Here is a 26,275-nt window from a genome sequence, read left to right on the forward strand (position 1 = left end):
CCATTTGCTTATGTGGGACTTCAATGCTACGGAATCAGGGACTGGGAATGGAGTCCAGTGATAGAATTTCTTTGTTGCACGCAAAAAAAAAAGTCTACATCACCACCATGAGTGAGTCTCAGGAGTAGCTTCCATTTAGATCTATCAGGAATCTGATGATGATGTGAGTGTTATTGCCCTGGTGGGAGACTCAGAAATGTACGTAACAACCAGTGTTGTGGAAGATGTCTTGTTAACAGGAGTAGGGAAGGGTTCTGTTTACAATCATGAGAAACTCTCCTCATGTATTAGTTTGTAAGGGTTTCCATAGTTAAATATAGTAGACTTAGTGGTTTAACCAACAGAAATGTGTCTTTTCACAACTCCTGTTGCCAAGACTGAGGTGTCAACAGTGTTGGTTTCTTCTGAGGATTCTCTGTTTGTGGTATAGGTGGCCTTCTTCCTATGGTTCACATGTCTTTCCCCTGTGGATATATGGGTCCTAACCTCTTCTTAAAAGGATACCAGTCATATTGGATTAGGGCTCCCCACTAATAACCATCTTTTAACTTAATTACTACTTTAAAAACTCTGTCTTCAAAAACAGTCAAATTATTAAATACTAGGAGGTTAGGACTTCAACACAGGAATTGTACAGTGGAGGGTTTTAATTCAATACAGAGTACACATTTAAAATATGGATTTAGGTCAGATCATTAGAGGAAAAATTATGCATCTCAGAGAATGACCATACTGGGTGAAAATCTGATTGAGAAGGACAATGTTTAGCTGATACCAGATTTCAGATTGATACATCCATCAAGTTTGTTCAAGTCCAAAGATACTGAGCAGGCATGTTTCTTAAAGATAAGAAACATTTCCAGAGCACAGGATGTGACTGGGATGCCAGGTTTGGGGAAGACTGAGGACTCCAAAGAGTTCCTGGATAAGCATTAAAAGGGAGGAAGAAGGGCCAGGAGGGGGGGATGTGATGGACACTGGACAGAGTCAGGGAACCTGAGTTTGAGATCATACCGTACCCTGTAGGAAGATGTGTGTTCTTAGACAGGTCTCTCAACTCTTCTGAGCACAGGTGTTCCCTTCTGTGCATAAGCCTTCATTCATCCTGTGAAATGGTCAGCTGGAAATGTGCTACCACCACATGGGGCTTTCAAGAAAGAACTCTCCATATTTCCCCTTCTTCTAAAATGAAAAAGCTGTCCTAACCCTGTCATTTCTACTGAATTCCCCTGAAGAGGATCTCTGGAAATCTACCGTGGGCCAGTCACTCAACTTTCTTCATTTAAGGAGTACTAAATACTAATAGGAGAGTTGGGGGCACACAGGAAATAGGCTGAGAGGCCTCCCCAGGGGAGCTGAACTTCCTTTCTTGGCTGTGGACTTCTTTTGACATGAAAACCCAAGGCTTTTATGAACATTTATCATACAGGCAGGGCACTTGTCTACCACGGAGTGGTGTCAGACAGAGGTGCTAACATTGAGGACCTCAGGCTACTTCTAGCTGAGCAACTTTGTGTTTGCAAATGAATGAATTGTTCAGCTTTGCTCTGCCAGCTTGTTAAACACTATAGGAGAGAATACTCTAAACAGGTGCCATTCATGCAAAAGGTGCCACTGAGATTTGTACCTGTTTCACAGAGGGATGTTTCTGGGGCAGGATGGGAGAGAAAAGAGCATTTCCTGTGCACAGATGGGTGGAATCCTGGCTCTGTGCTGTCACTTACCAAGCCATGGGGCTTGATGTAAGTACCTGTATCTCGTTTGAAAAAGTGGAAAATGACGCTTGCCTTCAGGTTAAGTTAGAGTATTAAGATGATTAAAATTTTAAACATTAAAGAGTATAGTAATGTACTTGACTCAGTTAAAAGGAAAGGGGGGAGAGAGAGAGAGGGAGAGAGAGAGAGAGAGAGAGAGAGAGAGAGAGAGAGAGAGAGAACGAACTCATTTGGTCAGTTAGTCTATATGTTCTAAAGATCATTCCTCTTATATGCATTAAGTAATTATCTTCTTACTACCGCCTTATGAATTAGGTATTCTTACTATTCTTCCACTGTGGCCAAAAGCCTAGACCAGATTTAAATATCTAAATACTGAGTGGTATGGTTTAATATGGGGGCTGGGGACTTCTTTTTTATTTTTATTTTTTGAGATTGGGTACTACAGGAGAAATTGTGTATAATTAGAGGTGAAGTGACAATACCAGGTATAGAGCAAATAAGACTAATAATAACAGTAACAGCATAATAACCACAAAGCATTAACAATGATTTAGTGAGCAGCTATTAAAAAGGTTAATAGAGCTGGCCATGTGTACAGATTCTGGAATCAGACTGCCTGTATTCAAACGCCTGCTTTAGTACCTTACATTGTTATCTGGGGGAAGTTACCAATATCTTTGAGCCTAAATTTTTTTATCTTTAAAGCAGAACTAGCTGGGCGTGGTGGTGCATGCTTGTAATCCCCGCGCTTGGGAGGCTGAGACAGGAGGATCACACAGGTACGAAGCCAGCCTCAGCTACTTAGTGAGGCTCTCAGCAACTTAGTGAGACCCTGTTTCCAAATAAAATATAAAAATAGGTCTGGGAGTATAGCCCGGAGGTAGAAAGCCTCTGAGTTCTACTCCCAGTACCACCAAAAATAAAATAAAATAAAATAAAATAAAATAAAATAAAACAAAACAAAACAGAACTAATTATAGTGCCTATGTCACAGGATTGTTTTGAAGAGTAAATGTTTTAGCTAACATCAAGTATTTAGAACATAGAAAACAGTCAGTACATGATAGCTAGTTTTGTTCTTATTGCTTTTTTTGTTCAAACACTGATATTTTGCATATGAAAATCTTATCACATGGTGACCATTCAATGAGACTGAGGGTTGATGATTGTGACATATATATTTTCATCTGCTCCTCATGTTTTCTCTGAAGAAGTGTTGGTCCATTTATAGATGGAGGAAATGATGAGGCAGAGATGTAATTAATTCATTCAAGGTCACTTTGGACACAAGAGACAGTTCTTGCTGATTTTGCTGGTGGCCTTGGTTGTGAAGACCGCTGTGTAAAGCAATGAGAGCCAATGTTTGTTATTTTCTTTTCTGTTTTTCCATTTTTTTCTCTTCTCTTTTTTTTCATTTGCAGTACTGGAAATTGAACCCAGAGGTGCTCTGCCATTGAGTTACATCCCCGGCCCTTTTCTTTCTCTCTTCCTTCCTTTCTTTCTTTCTTTCTTTCTTTCTTTCTTTCTTTCTTTCTTTCTTCCTTTCTTTTGTTCTTTCTTCCTTTCCTCTCTTCCTTCCTTTCTCCTCCCTTTCTTTCTTGCTCTCTTTCTTCCTTTCTCTCTCTTTTTTCTGACTTATTTGTTTATATTTTGAGATATGGTTTTATTACATTCCCCACATCAAACCCACAATCCTTCTGTTGCAGCTGCCAGAGTAGCTAAGATTTTAGCTACATACTATGGTGCTAGGTGGAAAGCCCATATTTTCTAAACAGGATACAGTAACAAAAAGAGGTTCTTTCTTGTGCTTGGGGCACCTGGTTTGAGTGTGTGATAGTACCATAGGCAAAATTGGCTCCCTATTGTTAAAAAAGAAAAAAAAAAACTGTTAGAAATGGAGCTTATGGGCTCTAGTCTGGTCTACTGAGATTTCAGGAAATAGATCTTCAGTGAGCCTGAGAATAACCTTCCAGTCGTGGAGTCCTGAATAAACTCTGGAGCCCAAGCAGAGCCCCAGGGAGGCACATGTTCTCAAGGTAATAAGAATAGGGTCAGTTCTGTGCAGGCCAGCTGAACACACATTTCCTGAGAGCTGACCATGTGCCAAGCTTTGAAGACATTAAGATAAATAAGACTCATCCTTCCCCCTCTGTAAGACCTCATGCTTGTTGAGAGAATTAAAACTAATTACAGACCATGTGTGCTGATGAGGGATTAAATACCAAATCAAATATTTATGGGTAAGGTTATATTTGAGATTCTGAGGATACTGTGATAGATTTCTATTACCTTATAGGCAAGCTAGCCAGGGTGTCAGACCACTGCACATGCTTCACTTTTCAAGGGACATGTCAATACATGTTAAGAGTCCTATAAGGAAGTCTCTTGCAAGTTGTCTCACCATCAGGAGATCCTTGAGTTGTGCAGAGTTAAAAAGAGAGAAAGATCTTAGATTTACTTAGAGTTTGGTCCCTGCTATTACTGAATACTGAGAATGTTTAAAACCTTGGCTTTTTTTATTTGTAAAATGGGCATAATCATGTCTGCCTGCCTTCCTGTCTCAGATCACTATTGGTCTAACTAGAGATGGTATTTAAACTTGTGAATTCTGAGTGCTTTAGGAAAACTTGGTAGTTAGGTCTCCCAAAGCATTCATTGTGTACCAAGTACCATCCTGACACCTCATTTAATCCTTGTAGCAATCCTATGAGGTATCACTAATTCATCAGTAGTGAATTAAGGCACAAAATAGGAGTTAAATGATTTTCTTAAGATTATGCATCAGGTAGGAGGTAGGATTCAAACTCAGGTAGAATCGGTTCTCATGATCTTTAAGCTATTGTACCTGTCCTGGGGTGAAATTATTTAAGATATTTAGATGACATGCCAAGACTAAAATCTGCATCATGGTGGTAGAAGTCACATATCATTGCAAAAGGTAAAAGGAGGGAGGTATAAAATAAGGATGGAGATAAATGAGTAAGATGAAAAAAAAAAAAAAGCAGGAGGGGAGAAAGAGGAAAGTAAAATGAGGGAGAAAGAAAAGAAAAATGCACAAAATCATCAATGCAAATGCTGGCTTCCGCTATCTTCTGTGCAATGTCATAAATGTTTCCTGACCACCTGATCTCCCATTCCTGCACCAGCCACTCAAAGGCATTCAGTTTACCAAAAACCAAAAATAAAATAAAAAAAGAAACAAGCAACTATGCCTTTGTCCTCAAAGCATCATTGTCTAGCTTTAGGGCTGGCCACGAATAATACTGTTTGGATAGCTGGGGACCTAGTTCAAGTCACCCCTTGCAGGGCTAGGGTGCAGGTTGGGTAGTAAACAGTTGTAGTTGACTTCTCACTAGACTAGCTTTTTAGCTGTTTTCTCTATGGGAAACTCTGAATCAAAACTTATTTGGAAAAGTCATGTGATTTTTTTTTCCTCTTAGAATAATTTGAAAACAATGGAGCTTAATTATCTCTGAGGTCATTTCCAACTCGAGAAGAAATAACATTCACAGAGAAGGCAATAGTAATAGTTCAATTGAAAAATATTGGTAGAAGGTCAGTAATTGAATCTTTGAGCAGCACTGCTTTCAGATGATGCTAATTAGTTAATTTAATGAGTAGCCTATAGTTCAAACTACTATTTTATTTTTGTCTAAAATTACAATGTCTTCTTAAGTTGCCAGATTGTACTCTGATCACTTCCACTTTATGTTCCACAAGGCTCTCAGAGTTATTACTTAAGAAACAAATGCAATCTTGCCCCATCCTTGATTAAAACCTTCTGATGACTCACTGCTTTGGGGAGAAAGAGAAGAATTTTAAGGTGAAACTAAAGATGCACTAAGAACTGGCTCTTCCTACCTTCTACAGCATGTTTCATATCTTTTCTTGGCTTCTGCAGCTGCAGCCCCACTAATTTGCTTTGCATTCCCTAAATGTGTATTGTGCATACCCAGTCTATAAGCACCACACAGGCTATTTCTTCTGCCTGGAGTGTGCCTCAGGAATGTGTTCTCTGCATGGAAAGACTGTGTTAGAACCTGTTTCATATGTTTTCTTGACATTGCAACTCCAACTTCAAAGTTGAATGGCAAATTTCATTTTCCATTGCACCTTTTATTATCTGTGTTTTTGTATTTTTATCTACTCTTGTTGGTGCATTGTAGTCTCACATCATAATGTAGTTCAGAGTCATAGGAACATACATGCACACAGCACTCAGTGACCTTTCGGTGCCTGTTTTTCCCTAGAGACTTTCAGGTCCGTGCATGCATCTATTTCCTTGCTTATCATCACTTTATTCTCATCTCTTTCTAGCACAGTTTCTGACATAGCGTTGGTATTCAGAAACTATGTTCAATGAATAGAGAAAGAGGAAAGAGATTGTTTTTCCACTGTAATTGTTCTCCAAAGGAATGTTAACATAATATTCTAAAAAACAGTCTCATTGCCATATAATCTGTGGGTGTTCCACATATGTTGAGTATATTTGGATTGTCTTCATCATTCACAATTGAAAAAGCTAAGACCAGAAAGAGTTCAGTGATTTGTCTAAGATCACTGAAGGATTTTGAGAAAATACCATGACTAAAATTCAGGTCCTCAGGCTTACAGTTTAGACATGTGGTAAAATGAAAACAGCAAACGGATATTGTCTTCCTCTGATCTGGGTCCAAATCTCACAGTTGTCTCTTACTAAGTCTATCAAAAGGGAAATATTTCTATTGCGAAAATAAAAATAATAATAATAAAAAGAGGACCAAGAAGATACTTTTCAGATATTATTAAATTCAGTAAAACAAAATAAAATTCTTAGTAGGTGTTTAATTTTGATGTGGTTTGAAGTTTCTTCCCGACAGGTTGCTATCACCTGAGGTTTAATATATTATAGTGTCATGAGGCAAAACAGATCCATGGAAGATTAACTGGAGGGCATTCAGTATAATTATTCACATTTTCCAATGATTCTTGTTCGTCGGTTTATTTTTACTTCTCCAATTCACATGGCCTTGACCTAGTCATCCAGGCTGTAGCCAAGCACAGTGTAATTATCTACTGTTGAGAGAAAAAAAATTTGGAGGCATCAGCCTTGGGCTTCAGTCCTGGGGCCATAGCTTCTGAACCCATGTCAGCTGTTAACATATTTCCTGCTCCATTCAGTGTTTAATTGGTTTCTATAGAGAGACTCTGGGTACCAGGATGATCATTATCTCTATTTGGATGACCCTCAATATCCACATATTCTTCTCCCTAAACCCTGTACTTCTTGCCTCTCGATTGAATCTCTGTAGATATCTGCAGGGAGAAGGGATGTGGCTTCTTCTACTTTTGTGCACTCAAGTCAGTTGCAGTTTGTTAGATTGACAGTCTTGACTTAACCACTTGTTTGATATGTCTCCTTCCAAACTCTCTAAACCAACCTGAACCCTCTGTTTCTACACAGAGGGATAATAAGAAAAACCACACTATAGAGCTGATGTCCTAGTCAGTTATTTTAGTCAGCTACTCCATCACTTCGACAAAAATACTCCATGAAAACAACTTAGACCACAAGTTTATTGGGGCTTACCATTTCAGAAGTTTTAGTCCAAAAAACTGGCTTCAAGGCATAAAATAAAATGGTTTGCCAGGGTGTGTGGCCCAGGATCTTGGCTCTCACATCATGGTGACCGAGAGCAGATAGATATAGAGGAGGTAGCCGAAGACATATATTGTCCTCAAGACTGTACCTCAAATGACCACCTTCTCTAGCCATGCTCCACTTCTGAAAATTACTGTTAGGGACATGCTTTCAACCCTTGAGCTTCAGAGGACACTTATAATATCAGTTTTTGTGATTTAGGCAATAAGTCTTCATAAACTATAAAGAAATGCACAGATGTAATAGGAATGTAATCAAGGAGAGTAGTAGACATTCTCTATTTTATGATGCTGTTTCTGCTTCCAAAAGTGTGCATTTATGTTGTACAAGATAAAGCATGGTCCTATGAAAATATAATCATGGAGTGAAAAGACAATAGAAGGCTGAATCTAAATGTAGACATATACCAAAGTGGTATATGTCTATATTTACATAGCAAAGTAAACTTGGCTTGATATTGAGGTGTCCAAACTTCAAGTTCCTAACTGATGTGATGGAAATAAAGGGCAGAGATTCGAGTCTAGTTTTGTGTTCTATTTTTGCTAACCAGTGCACCACCAGTGTCAAGTCAGATGCCCATCCCTTAATGATAAAGCTTGTGGAAACCTCAAGTGAGAGGGTATGGGGGATGGGAGGTAAGGAATAATGAAATTGTGAACCTGCACAGAAGAGAGTGATATTCTATTCAGAAAATCAGCATATATAATGAAGAATTGAATTTCAGGTTAATTTTATTCAGGAATAGGACATCAGAAGTTAGGGAGAGCATATAATTCACAGCTAATTAAGTATATGGGTTTTACCAAACAGTCTGGTTTTAAGTCCTGGTGAGCTGTGTGCTTTGTGTCCTCATCTGTAAAAGGAGGATAAGGCAGTACTTTCTTCATGGGGTCATGGTGAGAATTATCCAAGGCAGGTGTGTGCTATTCCTGGTTTATAATAAGTAGTCAATAAATAGTGCTTCATGTAAGTATCCTTATATTTATTTAAGAAGGCTAGACTGGCTATGTTGGGATGAAATTATAGTGGATTGAATACCTACCTTTTGAGTCTTAGTTCCTTCATTTAGGTTATAGGGAGCCACTGGTAAAGAGAAATAAAAGGGTCACTGTGGTTGAGTGTTGTCTGCAAGTCATTTGGAATATGAAGTAAAGAGTCTGTGGAATCTGCCTTATGGGTGTAAAAGGACTTGGTATTACTTCCATGTGTTGACATGGGCAATACCACTGATTAAACCCTAAACTGTATGAGGCACTTGGAAGACTTTTGAACAGAGGTGACTGAGCCTCGTGCCCAAGGGTACTGATTCAGAACGTCTGGGATGGACCTAGGTGATAGTGATGTTGCTGGTCTGGGGACCAACTGATCTTAGATTTGAAGACACATCTCACTTCCACAAATACAGTCTCACCTCAGGGTACATACTTGGTAGAATCTGAATAAAAATGAGTTTTCCTAAGTAAGTTCTGTAGGATGTTGGGAAAGAGAGAAACAAAGGAAATGGTGCCTGTGTTTTATTACATTTAATAAATGTTGAATTGAAAAAACAATTTTGCACAGTGGTGCACACCTGCAATACCAGTGCTTTGGAGACTGAGACAGGAAGGCGGAAGGTTTAAGGCCAGCCTCAGCAATTTAGTGACACCCTGTTTCAATAAATAAATAAATAAATAAATAAATAAGGGATGGAGGTATAGCTTGAAAGTAAAATGCCTCTGAGTTAAATCCCCTGTACTCTACAAAATAAAACAACTAGAGAAGGGATCATCAAGTTTGCATTGCATTCTTACTTCACTACAGAATCCTTCCTAAACCTTTTCCAGAGGCTGTATACCTCACCTTATAAGCTTGGAAAAGAATGATTTACACCAGGTGAAGAGGCAATAACCCAGATTGTTTGGTGTGATGTCACAGCTGGTGATCTTCTTTCTTGCCAGTAGATATCCTCTTCCTCCAGATAGAGTTCCTCCAGTGGAGTTGCACACACCTTCTGCTTAAGCAGATGCTAATGGCTCCCCAACCCTGCAGGTAGTGGCCCTGCAGAGAAGGGTTTGCTAACTGGCAGCTGCCAAAGTAGCAGCAGGAAGGTGCTCCATTTCAGGTATAATTAAGGAATAAATTTGCCCCATTTGGCTAAAGGGAATTCCTGATCTTGGAAAGTAAATTATTCCCAAGACTAACACCACAGGTACAGGTTATTTTAAAATAAACAAAAGAGCCTGACTTGGTGGCGCACACCTATAATCCCAGTACTTCAGAGGGTAAGGCAGGAAAAATCACAAGTTCAAGACCATCCTCAGCAATTTAGTGAGAGACTGTCAGCAACCTAGCAAAATCTTATTTCAAAGCAAAAAATAAAATGGATGAGGATGTAGCTCAGAGGTAGAATGTCCCTGGGTTCAATCCATAGTACCACTAAATAAAAATAAATAAATAAATAAATAAATAAATAAAATACAAAGGATGATTTACACCAGTGATCTTAGCTGATCTTTGTTATAACATGTGGTAGAACAAGAGCAAATTTTTCTTTCCCTGTTTAAAGGTGATGGAACTAAAATTCACAGAAATTAATGATTTGCCTGAGATTATGGAATAATATTTTCTGTTCTTCTGCTTTCCTACCTGGACACTGTGATTTTTTTCTTGTCAGAGAATACTTACATTAATATTCATTCGTTTATTTCTTAATCCAGCAAATATTTCATGGGTACCTACTAAGCAGCAGACATTATAGGCATTAGATAAAGAGTAGTGCAAGGGTGAAGGTCAGGAAAAGGGGTGCCTGGTTCACAGAGAGCTTGAAATCTGGCAGGTGCTGTAAAACTGGCCTAAGCCTGAACAGGGACTGTTTCAGTCAACATTCTCACTGCAGTTCTCCAAAATAACTGACCACAATATTTAGAGAAATAGAGGACTTATTTGCTTATAGCTCTGGAGATTTCAGAGTTTTAGTCCATGTCAGGGTAGGTCTGCAGAGCTCAGGACATGGTGGCAGGAAGCAGAGAGAGGGAAAAAACAAGTGACATGCTCTCATGTCATAGAGGCCATAACCGAGAGAGAGAGAGAGAGAGAGAGAGAGAGAGAGAGAGAGAGAGAGAGAGGCACGCAAGGGAAGAAAAAAAGAAAAAAACATATATAATTCCCAAAGCCATATACCTAGAGACCTATTCTCAGCAACCAAGCCTTGCTTTCACTATGGTTGTCTACATAGTTGTCTATTCTCTGTAAGTTCTCAGGGGATGTTATATATCTAAACCATTAGAGACAAACACATTTTATCATAGGAATCTCAGGCTCCAAAAGGCTAAATCAGCAAAAGTTATGAAATAATATGTCATACCTGGAAGAGAATTTAAAAGATCATCTAATCTTATTACCATCAGTTTTATTAAAGAGTAAAACAACATAAATGCCCTGGTTAGAGTACCTATATTAGTTTTATATTGTGATATAATAAGTTATCACACATTAAGAGGCTAAAACAACATAAATTGATTATCTCAGTGTTTCCATGGACACTATCTCTGAACTGAGTCTGGGTTTGATGTAGCTGAACCTTCTGCTTGTGGCTCACAGGCTGAAGTCAAGGTGTGGGTCAGACCAGCCTCTAACTGCAGACTCTAGGGAATAATGAACATCTAAGATCATTCTGGCTGTTGGTAGAATTCAGTTCTTTGTGGGTGTAGGACGGAGGTCTTCATGTTTGTGTTGTTTGTTAATGAGAATTCACTCTAAGCTCTTTGAGGTCACTCTCTACTCCTTGCACACAGTACACAGCCCCTCTGTCTTTGAGTGAATGAAGGTATAGCATGTCCTTCTCAAGCTTTGGATGTCTCCGAGTTCCTCTACCAAGAGCCAGAGATAAATCTCAGCTTCTTAAAAGACACACCTGATTAGATTGGGTCCATCAAGATAGTTTCCCTATTCTTAGATCAACTGTGTTATATAAAAGAACACAATCACTGATGTGGCATCTTGTCATAGTCACAGGTCCTGGGGATTCAATCTTGAAATTTTGAGAAGGGATAAGGCATTATTAGAATCTTCCCTACTATGAGCATAGCTTGGTCATTATAGAATGTAAATTTTTCTGTAGTTTTCTTTGGAGCTCCTTATACATACACAGTGTTCTAAATGTTTAGTCTCTATAAAAATTGGCCCACATTTAGGAATTTACAAAGCTATCACTGTATATTCTCATAGTAAATGGATTAGAGATGCATGCTAGGGTTGACTGGGCAATTTTGTCCCATATGTAGTGGACTAGAGTTGCTCATTGGTGTTCACTGGAAGCTGTGCTAGGCTGGAGATCCAAGAAGGCTTTTCTCACATGGCAGCCATTTTAACAGAGATGGACAGCTGGCTAGGCTTCACCGCATGGCACTCCCTTTCTAGGGTGTCTCTGTGGGATCCTTCAGCCTAGTGGCCAGATTTCTTAGAAGGAGTCTGAGAGTTCCAAGAGGTAGTTTTTCAAGAGATAGGAGGTGAAAAACTGATGGTCATTTCAGGCATTGGTCCATAAACTGCTCAGATCCCTTCTGATTTATTGGATTGGTTAAAGCAATAGTAGAATCTGTTCAAATTCAAGGTGCAGGTTCATAGATAACGTGTTTCTATGGAAGAAATATCAAAAGATCTAACACAGGTTCATTTGCTTATTTTTCTAGGGTAACACATTTTAGTACAGAAGGGAGTACACTTTTCAGAGATCTGATGAGAAATCATTTTGTAATGCAAAACTGCCCTTTAAAGCCTTTGTCAACCAAAATTGATTTTTAGTTTATCTAAAAAAATTTATCTGAAGATTTAAAACCCTTGCTACATGCTTCTCCCCAGGCGCATGTTTTATTGTTGGTTGTCATTATCATTGCTGTTGGTTTGTTTTCTTTGAAGCAAGTTAAAGGGGGCATTTCCCATAAGCTACCATCATTTCATTAGTTGGATGGGTATATGTATAGTATGGATACCAGAAGAGAAAGGGAAGAATATTCTGTTGGTGCTGAGTATCCCAATTACGGAATAATCCCCATGTGCTTTTAAAACTGAAGAAATGCTAAAGAATATAACCACTAGGTCCCCTGTGAGATGAACTTAAGCTAAAACTCCATTGGCCACCTGCCCTCCATAATAAACTCCCATTTATAACTGGTAAACCACAGGCAAATTTCTCATCTCCTGGAATTAGTGTCACCTCAGATCCAGTGTCCAGTAATTTTCTGTAAGTGAAAATTTTCTTTAACTAATGGAGAGTGAAGCCAGGTGTGTTGGTGCTCACCTGTGATCTCAGTACTGGAGAGGCCAAAAAAAGAGAATTGCAGGTTCAAGTCCTCAGCAACATAGCAACAGCCTTACCAATTCAGAGAGAACTTGTTTCAAGATAAAAAATTTAGAAAAGACTGCATGTGTAATTCAGAGATAGAATATTCCTAAGTTCAATTCCCAGTATAACTAAAAGAAAAAAAAAAAAAAGAAAGCCATCCATGCATAGTCATCCACTTAAAATATTGTAGATTTAATTTTTGGAGAAGACTGAGAAAAAGGTTAAATGTAACTTTTCACCATGTACAGGGTCATCTTTTCTTAGGGAAAGATTTTGGTTCTGGGCTTCCAGGTACAACATGTACAACATTAAGCCAGTCATTTATTGTAGTTCCTGGACTCAGTTTCCAATATGCTGCATGGACCAGGACTTGCCTAAGCATCATTTGGCTTTGGGATTTTGAAAATTCTATCACTATAACCCCGTAGTTTCTAGATACTAGTATGTGTGTGTGTGTGTGTCTCTGTGTGTATGTGTGCATATGTGCATACGCACACATTCACGTGCATTAGTGTACACAAGTACATCTATTGGGAATGACAGTTTGGATGACAACGGCTCGTTCTAAGTGTGTATTAAACTGTCTTATTAAATAAGAGGTACATGTCCACAACCAGGGCAGCCCAGGACAGCTGTCAGTCATAGTAACCAAGTTCTTCCTAATCATGTAGCAATGAAGCTTTTAGCTAAAAACATCTTTGACATCTATTAATGGAGCAAAAAAGAAGACAATGTGGCCCAACACGATGACAACTAAAAGTGTTACATTCTGGAAAAGGGGCAGGGAGCTTCTTTTCGAGTGTTCCAGATTTATATAATCAGCACTGATAGGGATGTCTCCAGTTTTATCTAGGTTTGTCATTCTGCATCTGTAGCAAGTATAGCAATTGACTCAATTTGTTGACATAAGGCAAGAAAATAAGTATTTCTAGTTCTTTCTTATCGTTAATCTATATCACATACATATATTTTTCCTAAGGCTCAGAAGTAGCTTTCTATTTGGAATAGAATCTGGAAGTTCAGGGGACTGTGTTAGAAATAGAACTAAGTTCTTATAGTGTTTGTGGATAGCTCTTTTTTTAATCCAACTTTAGTGGTACCTCACAATTTCCCTTCCCACTGCCACCATCCATATCCAGCCAACCAACTCCGGCATGGATGAGTTATAATCCAAGTTGATGTGGAAAGTCACTAGTGACCATCAATACATTACTTCTCTTCCCTGAGCCTCAATTTTTTACAATGTTAAAATGAGATTCATAATACCTTGTTTATGCAGCCTAGGACTCAGAGAAATTGTGAGGATCAGAGTTAGGCAACAAAGAAAAGAGCCTCAGGAACTTTGAAAGTGACTTAAAAATGCCACGTGTTGTTCTTTTCATAGTATTGTTCTGATTGCTTTGAAAATTTTAAATTTGTAAATACCTTGCAATACAGAAAATATCGCATGTGGAGAGAGAGTATGGTCATTATAAGTGTATAGCAAGGTGAATTTTTACCTACTGAATTCATACATACACCACACCTCTCTGTACTGGGGCCCCTCTCAGCCCAAAGTACTATCACCTTTTTCCTGAGAGAATTACATATTTTTCTTACTGTTGCATCAAGTGGTCAAGTTTGCTTTTTAAAAACCCAGAAATGAGTTCCTTATGTCTGGCATCTTGAACATTTTCATTCTTCAGCGTGACCCTTCCATGATGTTTGTGTAGCTGTGGTTCACTCACCCTCAAGAGTATCCCACTGCATGTGTGGAATTCTAGTCTCCTGCTAATGGCCCTTTTCCTAGTCTCCAGTTGGGGCTATCATTAAGGTGGCTGCAATCATACACATGTTTCTTGGTAGACTTATATAGGATTTTGCTGAGTACATATACAGGTAGAATTGTTGGGATATGGTGTATTTATATGTTCAGCTTGTTAGATATTTTAGTAAGAACTTCCACTTTTCTAATTTTGCCAAACCAAGTTTTGTTCCCACCGGTAGCATAGGAGAATTTTGATGGCACCACCATTATTTAGCACTTTTCGCCACTGTGATTTTAAATTGTAATTTTATTTTGGCCATCCTGTTGCGGTAGTAAATCATTTCAATTTTAATTTGCATTGTCCTGAGGATAAATAAAGTGGAGTTTCATGTGGTTATTGGCTTTTCGAACATCCATTTTCTTTGAAGTACCTGTTACTGTCATTTGCTTATTTCCATTTTTTGCTAATTAGTTTTTCTTACTGATTTGTAGTACTTTGTGTATTATCTTAATGGATTTAGCATTTTATTACAAAATACCATGGGTGGGATGTCTTTTATAGGCAATAGAAATGTGTTTCTAACTGGTCTAGCTGTTGGGAAGGCCAAGCTCAAGATACTGGCAAATTTGGTGTTTGGTGAGGGCTTTCTGGTTCTCCTATGTCCCCACATGCTAAAAGGGATGAAGGGTCACTCATGGGCATCATGTAGAAGGCACTCATCCCGTTCATGGGGGTTCCATCCTCAAGACCAAACAACCCATCAAAGGCCCCACTCCATAACACCGCCACCTTGGGGTTTAGGATTTTAAATTATGAATTTCATGAGAAAACATAAACATTCTAACCATAGCATGTATTAAGAATCCAATATTCTGTTGGCTAGAAATATTATAGATATATAGAGAGTTGCCTCTTTGCTCTTTTAGTGATATTTTGATGAATAAAATTTAATCTTAATCTACTTCGGTTATTTAAGTTTTCTTCTGTGGTGAGTAGTTTAAGGAAATATTTCCCTCCTCCAGTGTCACAAACCATTTGCCTGTGTTTTCTCTGAGTTATTTTGTTGTTGTCATTTTTATTTTTTCTCCTTTGGATCTGCAATCCATCTGTTTTGATTCTGGGGGTGAAGAGGATGTTAAATGTCAAAATTCCTTTTTATTATTATTGATAATTCAACTGATCCAGCAGTGTTTGCTGAATTCATTCTTTTTTGGCTTGTTAAGTCTCTAATTACTGGTTTCAGAGGCACCATTAACCCTGTGAGCTCAAGAGCAACACAGTAATCTTGTTTTCATGAGAGAGAGTGTACACCTATTAGACTTCAGCTTTATAGAATTTTCTTATCCCAGCCTCCCTTGCAAGAATAACCTTGCAAGGTGTGAGTTTTTATTACATCCTGTAGTTGAGACAACAGAAGCTTAGATAAGCAATTAGTTCAAGTTTAAATAATGAGTAGCAGAGCTCAGATTCAATCCATTTTTTCCTGACATGAAAGCCCATATCCAGCTCTTTCTTGTGAAAGCATCATGGTGACAATATTCATTAGAATTATGGAGAGGGAACAACCCATAAGTTGAGAATATTAGGCTATAATCAACAAGGATTTGTGTAGTAACCCAGAGGAATATATTTAACTGAGTTATTTATAAAATGCAGGCTATTCTTTACCGCCAGGAATAAAAATGGCTAATAATCTTCCTTGCCCTGGAAACCTCCCAGGGGCTTTGCAAACACCATTCTAGTTCTTAAGATAAAGTGCCAAGAAGGTATTGCCTTGCCCATTTTACAGATGAGAAAACAGAGACAAGAAAGGTCACATAAATCATTCAAGGTCAAATAGCAAGGTCAAATCTCCAAGGTGAAAGAGTGACAGCTCAGGGTCCAGCACCTATATTCCTTACTGCCTACAATGTGCTTGCCTGGTCGTTGATCTAGGTGGCCATTCTTGTCCTGGTTAAGCCGTCAGTCCCTTATTGGCCCCTTTGTACGTTTGGACTGAGCCTTTCCATTTGCAGCCCTCCAGCTGAGAGCAGCCTGCTACCATCAGCTCTTCTGTCATCTCAGAGGATCTGGCTCTCCTCGTCACTTGTCTTTATAACTTCCCTGCCCCAGAGCGAAACGTTGGATTTGAATATGCAGCTGATGTCGCCTGTCACCTCCTTGCAGACACAGAACTGTGTAATTGCAAAAACTGTTCCATAATCCTCCCCAATTAAGCTCCTGACAACCTAATTTTAAAGACCCCTCTGGATCTTTACATCACCGCTCTCTGTGTTCCTCCTTTTTCTCTTCACCCCTGCCCTCCACAGCAAGGCCTCCTGCCTTAGCTCTACCGTTCCAGGCTAGGAAATATCCTCAGCAAAGCGTGGGCCTATCAGGTCGCCTCTTGGTCTATTTTTTTTTCCTAATTGTTAGGAGCTACTTGGTGAGGCTTTTATAGCATGGGAAAAACCAAGAGAAGAAGGAAAACAGAGTATTAAGGTCGTGATAGAAACTCAAATGTAGGGGGGATGGGATTTAAAGCTAAATATTTGCCGGTGAAAAGTGATGAACAGACTGGGTCTGAAGGCCACTTATATTTCATAGGAGCACATCCATAAACCAAGGCTCCTTTCAGCTAAGCCCCAAGCATGCTGACACCATTGACATATTCATTTTTTATCAGCACTATCCCTTTAAAAGACATGCACACACACACACACACACACACACACACACACACACACACACACGACTCAACAGAGCACAACAAAAGAACACTGTATCCTCAGATCTCTAAAAACAACAATTTGTCTCCCTAGTTTAGTCTGTGGTCTACAGCGTATACATTTTGTGGAGCCATGCAGAATTACTCAGACACCCATTATAATGTCAAAGAAACGCCAAGGAAGAAACACAGGACATAAATAAAAGAATAATTTGGAACTCCCATTTCATTTTTTTTTCTATTTCCTCTCCACTTTTAAAAACACACTCCTGATAGGAAAATAAGAGTTATGGATTATAGTTTTCTATTTTAACCTAAAACTGCTCCCCCCTGCCCCGTCTTTGGCACTCGATTTGTATGATCTTTCCTAAAATGCCACAGGCCACCACCGCATTCCCATCTTAGGCAAAACCTCCAATTAAAATCAGCAGGGAGGTTGCTTGAATTAGGCAACCCAGCCAGGGCTCCCCAGCTGGATGGTTCTGAAAGGGAGATGTGAGCCTTGGAGAGCACTGCTGGGAAGCCCTGGGTGGCTGAGCCTCGGTCCTCTGAGTGGCAAGCAGCGCCTTGCTGTGTCACAAGCTAGAGACCTGTCAGGCTGCCAGAAAATCCTGGCGGAGGCAAAGAAAGTCCATAGGGGAACAGCGGAGGTGTCCCCATGGCTCTGTGCCTAGTTTATCGTCTTGATTGGGGTTTAGAGGATAAGGGATGGATAGCAGGGAATTGAGGGAACACTGGGTTTGGATCCAGACATAAGAGCCCCAGCCTATTATGCCCATGCTGTGTGTCCATGGGCGAGTTGGTCCCTCTCTGGCCTTTGTCCATGGAATGGAAATCACAAAGGAGGCCCCCTGTGTCATGGGGCTGATTTGACGATAAAGAGATAAGGGCAATGAGGAAGAAAGCACTGGAAAAATATTGGTCTTCTCTCTCAGTGACCAAGTCTTGGTGTTTGGGGCTAAATATGAGGGAGATGGTTTGAAGGTTTAAGTTCTCTGCCTCTGCTCTCTAAGCTGCTGGTTTGAGGCCACTGTGGGTGCTTATCAACTAGGGTTTTCCAGTTGAGAAATGCAAGCCAGGTGTGGTGGCACATGCTTGTAATCCCAGCATTTGGGATGCAGAGACAGGAGGATTTTGGTTCTCAGATAGCCTTGGCTACTTAGTGAGGCCTTTTGCAACTCAGTGAGACCCTGTTTCAGTTTAAAAAATTGGGCTGGGGATGTAGCTTGGAGGTAAAATGCCCCTGGATTCCACCCCCAGTACTGCAAAAAATTTTAAAAAAATGCAAATGCAGCTTCCTGTTCCTCACCTTCTTCCTCCTTTCTTTCCTTCCCTCCTCTGAGCAACCTTCCCACCCCACGACCCAGTCAAAAGGAATAGAAATCTCATCCAACAGAAAGATGCTGATTTAGATGTATTGGAACTCAGCTTTGGATGCAAATGGAAGAGGCCTTGGATCCCCAGGGACCCTGAAAAGCATTTTAAAACCTGGTCCTTGCTGCCCAGCATTGACAGCCTTATAGCAGGCTGTGAGAGCTTTGTAAGACCCTCCCCTCCGTAGCTGGCCTATTAAGCAGCTTCTGTGTTGCCAGGGCTAAGGCAGGCTGTCACCAGCTAACCTGGGAAGTGGTATTTATAGATCACAGTCCCTCCTATCCTTGGTCCCAAGCCTCTCCCCATGTCCTTGTCTGTGAGCCCCAATTATCTCTGAATGGAGGAGAGGGACTCTGGCAGGTCCAGAGGAAGCAAGGAATGTGATAATAGGCCCTTCACACGCTCCAACTTGCTGTATTCTTCCACTGTTTCCCTTTATTTCTCTTCTTGTGGCCTGATTCCTTTTTACTTGCCTTATGGAAATAATTGTTCCATAATGGCAGAGAGCAGAAAGTGCAGTTGTGACAGAGGTAGAGAGTCTGGCATTTGGATATGGAGTAACTTGGTGACCTCAGCCAAGTTTGTCACCCTTCTCGAGGACTTGCTATCTTCATCTGCAGCACTGGCACGGTTACACAGGTTGCTCAGGGAGATGATAGGTGCAAAGAGCCTTCTGCATACAGGTGCCCTGCCTGGTACACAGTGAGTGTCCAGTAGTCACAAGCCTCAGGTTAGCTCAGCTGGTTTAAGGTGCTCCCTGCTTCGGAAACCTCACCGTTTTGACTAGCAGTGATCATCACTCACAGCGCCAGCTGGAGATGGAGAAGGTAGAGTAGATTATTCTTATTGAGGCTAATTACTTATTATTGGAATTGGCTTATTTTAAGGACATCACACCAATAAATAAATAAATAAATAAATAAATAAATGGAATAATCTTAGTTTTCTGGCTTTAATCTTCATAAAATGAATAATAAAATGCAATGAACTACTGACTTTGGGAATCAGAGACCCACTGCACTGAACGACAAGTGAAAGGCAGTCTAAGGTTTCCCATGGTGAATTATCCCCACTACTTCAGACAACTGAACGACCTTATGAACCTGGAACCACAAAAACCCAGAATGGAATGAACAATACTATGTAATAGAGGACTTATTGCACTGAGACTGTAAGAACACCTCTCCCTCTTGTTGAAATATACTCTAGAAAAATGGGTGGGGCTGGTTAACAGGAGACCATGTAGAGCTTGTAAGCCTAGCGCCATTTTGTATAGAAGAGGTGAACCAGTCTGTGATAAACTGAAACGCAATATGATTTTCCAAGAACTATGTCAGAATGTTACTCAGTTACTGGATACCAACTGATGGTAGAATAGGCAAGGCTAACAGGCACCAAGCCCACTCATTTCCTCCCAGGTGGCTATCTCTGGGTTTGAAGATATTATGGCTGGCTGTGCCTTTCTGCCCATTGCACAGGAAGGTGTATACAGGGGACAAATAGTTCCTACTCTTTCCCATAAGCCAAATAATTGGGACCCATATACCACATCTTGCACTGTGTGCACTGGGACACATGGTGGATTTACCCTTCAGCCTTGTTTATTTCAAGGGATGGTACTTTAGATGTAGAGCTACAGGCAGAAGTCTTAGCCTGATATGTTGCTGCAGCTCTAAACATATCCTGTTGGGCTCTTCCCTTTTAATGAATGAAACCACCCACATGTGAAAGGTGGTTTTGCAAATAAAATAGCGTTGGATATATATGACCCACTGGTAACATCGTCTCCAGTCTGGTCCTCACCTTCCCAGGTGGCCTATCCATCCAATCCATCCAATGTCCACATTGCTACATCTGTGAGCTATGACCAAAGAGCCAATGGAACATCTTCATGTCTGCCCTATTCTCCTTACTGCCCTCAACACTTTCTGCCTTCTACCGGCTCCTGCACGACTCCTGACTCCTGTCTGCTCATCTGTTCCTCTTTTATACCATCCTCTCTAACATGGAGTCTTCTCTTGTCTACCACCCTTCCTCATTCTCGACCTGTCCCTTCTGCTTGCTTTTGCCCCTGTCCCGCAGTCTGCAGCTCCCTGCTCCCCCCTGCACACCTCCTCCTTGCTAAGTCCTCCTGCTGTGTCATTAATGCCTTCTTTGATACAGCCCACAACCTCACGATTATTCTCAGGTCAGGAGATGCAGGTGCCACGCTGCTCGCTGGTGCCTCTCAGAGGGCCTCTGTCCCCAATCCCTCCTGCTGCACAGGGCCAGAATCCTAATTTGCCACTAGCCCGTTCACCGGTTGCTGCATCACCAGGAACGTTCATCTTTGTATTTCCCCCGGCCGAGGATTCTGAGAGTTCAGCCACAATGAAGCATTGATTCGAGGAGTGGGGGCTGTAGACCCCACAAAGGGTCCCAATGATGAGACACGACACGAGAAAGGGGGCGCTCTACGGGGTTATAGAATGCCTCGCAGATGGGAACAGAGGAGATCTAAATGGGGTACTGTCCTGTCTCTTGGAGAGGGAGTGACAGGAGCAAGTGTGGGGCATTTGAAAGAAGCATTTTGAAATGACACTCTCGTCAGATGCAATCACGTAACCAGAGCGGCATGGAGGGCCCCTGCAGCTCACAGAAATATCGGATGACTCATCCCCAATATTCAGTCAACGCTCTGGTGCGGGCGGTGGGAGCCACACAGCTCATTAGCATTCGAGCTCCGTGTTCCTGAAGGCTGGCCCGGCTGCTGTTCTCCAGGCTGTAATAGGATTGGTCTCACGAAGAAGAGACCAGGGAGGCCTGGAGCCGTGTGGGCGGATGGTATCGAAAACTAATACTGCAATCCTGAGGGGAGAGGCAGAGAAGTTTGTTTTTCTCATTTTAATGAAAAATATTAATATTCTTTGTTCATTCTGCAAACATTCGTTCGTTCAGCATTTACTGGGCTAGGTTCTGTGCTTGGGGAAGGAGAGACTCCTCCTGTGATGCCCAAGAACCTGGAAGGAAACTGAGGGAGAGACAGGTGCCCTGATACAATGTCTGAGATGTTTTGAGGGAGTTTTGTTGCCAGGAGCAGGGATGGTTTTGTGGATTGAAAAGGCAGAGTTTCAAAAAGCTAATTATTCCACCATTTTCTTTCAGCTGATAAGCAACTCATTTAAAGCAGAGTGTGCCAGGAAGCCATTTCAACAGTATCCATTTTCAAATGGATATAAGAAAATGGCTTCCCTGAAAGTACAGAGAGATAGAGAAAGCCTTGAGAGGGTCTCAGTTTCTTCAAAGGAAGAGCTTATGCTCTGAAAAAAAGAATACTTTTTATAACTACCTTTCTCATAATTGCTCTATGCCAGGCTTTTCTAAGCTCTTTAAATATATGATCTCCTGAATCTTCTCAACATCTGCACGAGATGGGCTTTATTATCCTCGTTTTAGCTATGGGTACTGAAGCTGAGAGAGAAGAGGTCACACAATGGAGTTTTGAATTCGCTTCTGCTTGAGCTAATTTCCATCCTTCTCAACCTTAGGTTATCCCATCTACCTTCTGGTTCTTGGTGTCTGCGGTTTAGAGATTGTGGCTCATCTGTGGAAATGATATATAAAATGGACTCCTAACAGTTCCTACTCCAGGGAGCATGATGCAAGTTGGCTTCTGTGTCCAGCTTCAGGAAATAGAGATTGTAAAGTACCAATACCATCATCACCATCCCTATCCACATCACCGCAGAACATGAATCCTTCAGAAAGGTCTCCAGTGCCACAATAAATAAATAAATAAATAAATAAATAAATAAATAAATAAATAAAAGAAAGCAAGACAGATTTTCTTGACTCTTGCAGAATAGATCATGCAAAATGTGATAGCTCTGAACCAGGACACTTTTCTACTAACTGGACATATTCTTTGAGTCCATCATTTTACCTTTGACCTTCTGTTGTCATGTCTATAAAATAGACCTGACAGTCCCTTTGCAGACATAACAAGATCTAAGTTTTATCAAGCTCTTAATACGTAGCAAGTCTGGAGCTAAGCTTTCACATAAAAATTCATGCAATCCTCCCTGCAGCCCCATGGGGTGAGGATGATTGGAAAGGTAAAGAAAACTGCGCAGCGTTTCCTCTGTTCCTATGTGGAAGAGCCAGGTTTTAGGCAATCTCAGACTGATCTGCAGTCTCAAGCTGTTGGGGGAGAAGGGTGTTGTTGTGAGACTCGAGTGAGAAAATGAGAGTGAATATACCCTGCACAGGGTAAAAAGTGCTAGACACGCGGAAGGGTTTGTTTGTGACATGGAAAAGAGCCAAGAGCTGACTTGCACAGAAATAAGGAAAGATGAGAGGCCTCTGTGCCGGCTGCCTTATGTATTTTTTACCTGTTCTTCTGTTGCTTCTTATCTGAACACATATCCATCTTCATTGGGATGCTTTAGTGGGTAGAATCTAAGGAAAGACACTGGTATCATTTATAGTGTCAAAGGGCAGTGGGAAGGGAGCCTCAGAGATACATGTTACAATGGAAATTCTACTGAATTGAGAGCTTGGGGACTCTGGCAGTACAGGGGAAATGACAGCTTTCTTACATGTTTTGAAAAGTCACCATGAGAATCACATTAAGGTCATCAATAGAAAAGTACTGCATAATTTCTAGAATAGGATAGTCTTGTTGCTTTTGTTGAACACTATATAACCTTGTTGGGGCAATGTGTTGAAGAAGGTTGAGTCATCTGGTGGAGCTTTAAAAAATAACCCCACAGCCTATCCCATTGCTGATGTTTTACAATTCCCTGCCATCCACAAAGAGCATCTGTGGTTAGACACTGTTCATTCCCTAAACCCAACTTCTTTGGGGCTGTTGTATGACAGAGTCATATAGGTAGAAGGACCCTACAAAACTTGTATTCCAATTCCTTCTTCTTAAAAATGAAGATATTGTACATTAGAAAGGTAAAGTACATACCAGGTATGATGGTGCAACCCTGTAATCCTAGTATGTGAGAGGCTGACACAGGGGGATCACAGGTTTAAGGCCAACTTCAGCAACTTGGCAAGACCCTATTTCTAAATAAAAATAATAAAAAATGGCAGGATGTATAGCTTAGAGGGAAAATACCCCTGGTTTCTATCCCCAGTACCAAGAAAAAAGCAAGAGGTTAAGTAAGATGTCATACAGGTGTCTTGTGGCATTACAAGGACCCGGAAGGTAGTAATTACAACGTGTACACATTGCCTTTCCTTTGTGACTGATCATAACTCTTCCTTCCAGTTCTTTCCTCCTTTGGAGTCTCATATTGACTTGATGAGTTGTATCCTGCAACTCACAGCTCTTTGGCTGTGGTTAATGTTCTCCGTTTTCCCTCTGTCCTCTAGGACCATTCAGCAGTGGCTTGCGAGGGTCCAGTCGCTTCTCTACTGCAATGAGAATGGGTTTTGGGGAACCTTCCTGGAGAGCCAGAGGAGCTGCGTGTGTCACGGCAGCACCACGCTGTGCCAGCGCCCCATCCCCTGCGTCATCGGAGGGAACAACAGTTGTGCCATGTGTAGCCTGGCCAACATCTCGCTCTGCGGCTCCTGCAACAAGGGCTACAAGCTGTACCGCGGCCGCTGCGAGCCACAGAATGTGGACTCGGAGCGGAGCGAGCAGTTTATCAGCTTCGAGACCGACCTGGATTTCCAGGACCTGGAGCTCAAGTACCTGCTGCAGAAGATGGACTCGCGTCTCTACGTCCACACCACCTTCATCAGCAATGAGATCCGCCTCGACACCTTCTTCGACCCTCGGTGGCGCAAGCGCATGTCCCTCACGCTGAAGAGCAACAAGAACCGCATGGACTTCATCCACATGGTGATCGGCATGTCCATGCGCATCTGCCAGATGCGCAACAGCAGCCTGGATCCCATGTTTTTTGTCTACGTCAACCCCTTCAGCGGGAGCCACTCGGAAGGCTGGAACATGCCCTTTGGGGAATTCGGCTACCCACGCTGGGAGAAGGTCCGTTTGCAGAACAGCCAGTGCTACAACTGGACCCTCTTGCTGGGCAATCGGTGGAAGACGTTTTTTGAGACGGTGCACATCTACCTGCGAAGTCGGACTCGGCTACCTACCCTTCTGCGTAATGAGACTGGCCAGGGCCCCGTGGACCTGTCCGATCCGTCGAAGAGGCAGTTCTATATCAAGATCTCAGATGTGCAGGTGTTCGGGTACAGCCTGAGGTTCAACGCCGACCTGCTTCGCAGCGCGGTGCAGCAGGTCAACCAGTCCTACACGCAGGGTGGCCAGTTCTATTCCTCTTCGTCCGTGATGCTCCTCTTGTTGGATATTCGGGACCGAATCAATCGCCTGGCTCCCCCTGTGGCCCCGGGTAAGCCCCAGCTGGACTTGTTCTCCTGTATGCTGAAGCACCGCCTGAAATTGACCAACAGCGAGATCATCAGAGTGAACCACGCCTTGGACCTCTACAACACGGAGATCCTCAAACAGTCAGACCAGATGACAGCCAAACTCTGCTAACCCGGGACTCCTTGCCACGGACTTCCCCTTTTGTTGTATACACACAACAGAACAAAACAAAGAAAATTGCAACAAAACACACACACACACACACAAAATTAAAAAAAAATTTGTAAAATGTAATTAATATTCAAAGGAAAGGAGGAAAATCTCTTTGTCGGAAAACTAAAACGTTCTAGCAACTGTATAAAACCGTCGGGCATGTTTGTTACTTCTAATCTCTGTCATAAAGAAGGGTCTCAGCCTTTGTGGCGTTTGGAGGGAGGTGCCTTCTAGGCCTTGGATGCTGTGCGGAGGGGGGAGAAGGGGAGAGAATATGCAATGAATTGTAAAGATCTCTGCTGTGCAGGTGCTAAGATTAAACACTAAAGAGAAAGAGAGATATATGTAATGTACAACTGACACTGCCATTTTTCCTTGTGGGAGGAAATGGACGTAGATAAAGAAGATATTTCTTCGGTTAAGATTTCTTTCCTCTTTATGCTTAATTCCTTGTGGTTCTTTCTGACTCATTCTCCAGCGGGTTTGGGGGAACCGTGACACTGCTATCTTACCCACGTGGCTCCTTTTATTCTCAGTGAACTAAAATGAATGGAAGTTGGCCAATAGGCAGGATTGGAAGGAGGCACATTCACATGGTCAGAGGACAATATGTAGCTTTAGATATTAGCTCATCAGACTCCTTACTTTGGGAAATAGACTCAGAGATGAATGGCATGCCCATCGTTATGCCTGTAGTAACTTCCCAAGGAGAAATTTGATTCCTGCCTTCTGACCCCCTTGACAAATCACCCTCTCGTGGTTTCTCCTCCACCAAATCTCTTAAGGGATGAAATACTTTTCTTTCTAAGGTTATTTTGATTGTCATTTTACATGTGTGAATTTTTATTTATTCCACTACTTTTTCCAGAAACATAGGGTAGTGTCTGATTTCCTAGATTGACTTTCCATATTAAAGATAAAGCATTAGTTTGAATAAAATCAATTACCCCAATAAAAAATAAGTAAGGTAAGTTTTAGTATTCCCTTTGTCTACCATATATCTACAAGACAAGCTTCCCTGAGTAAGTATCTAAAACACTGTTGTTTTATGAACTTAAAATACACATGTGCAAAGACACACATAACCCTAACCACTCACCTACCCACCCAGACAACACAGCAATATAAACACAGTAAGATGCCTAGTGAAAAACTTGCAGTTAAACATGGATGAGAGACTCGAGAAAGAAAGCCGATTGCAAAATACTTCTGGGGAG

The 26,275-nt window shown here is 41.2% G+C and overlaps 1 protein-coding gene across 1 annotated transcript in view; it reads left to right on the plus strand.

The window, feature by feature from the left end:
* The window catches only part of BRINP1 (BMP/retinoic acid inducible neural specific 1), a gene marked incomplete at both ends in the record, with an annotated part of 143,267 nt that extends 118,251 nt beyond the window's left edge, over positions 1-25,016 (plus strand). The window contains one exon of the mRNA XM_080709307.1: positions 23,876-25,016. Coding sequence (XP_080565433.1) covers positions 23,876-25,016 — 1,141 coding nt within the window. The remainder of the gene's footprint in view (positions 1-23,875) is intronic.
* Between the last annotated feature and the right edge of the window lie 1,259 nt (positions 25,017-26,275).

This window comes from Muscardinus avellanarius, assembly GCF_963383645.1.
Source record: "Muscardinus avellanarius genome assembly, chromosome: 13".
In the NCBI taxonomy this organism is placed as follows: Eukaryota; Metazoa; Chordata; class Mammalia; order Rodentia; family Gliridae; genus Muscardinus; species Muscardinus avellanarius.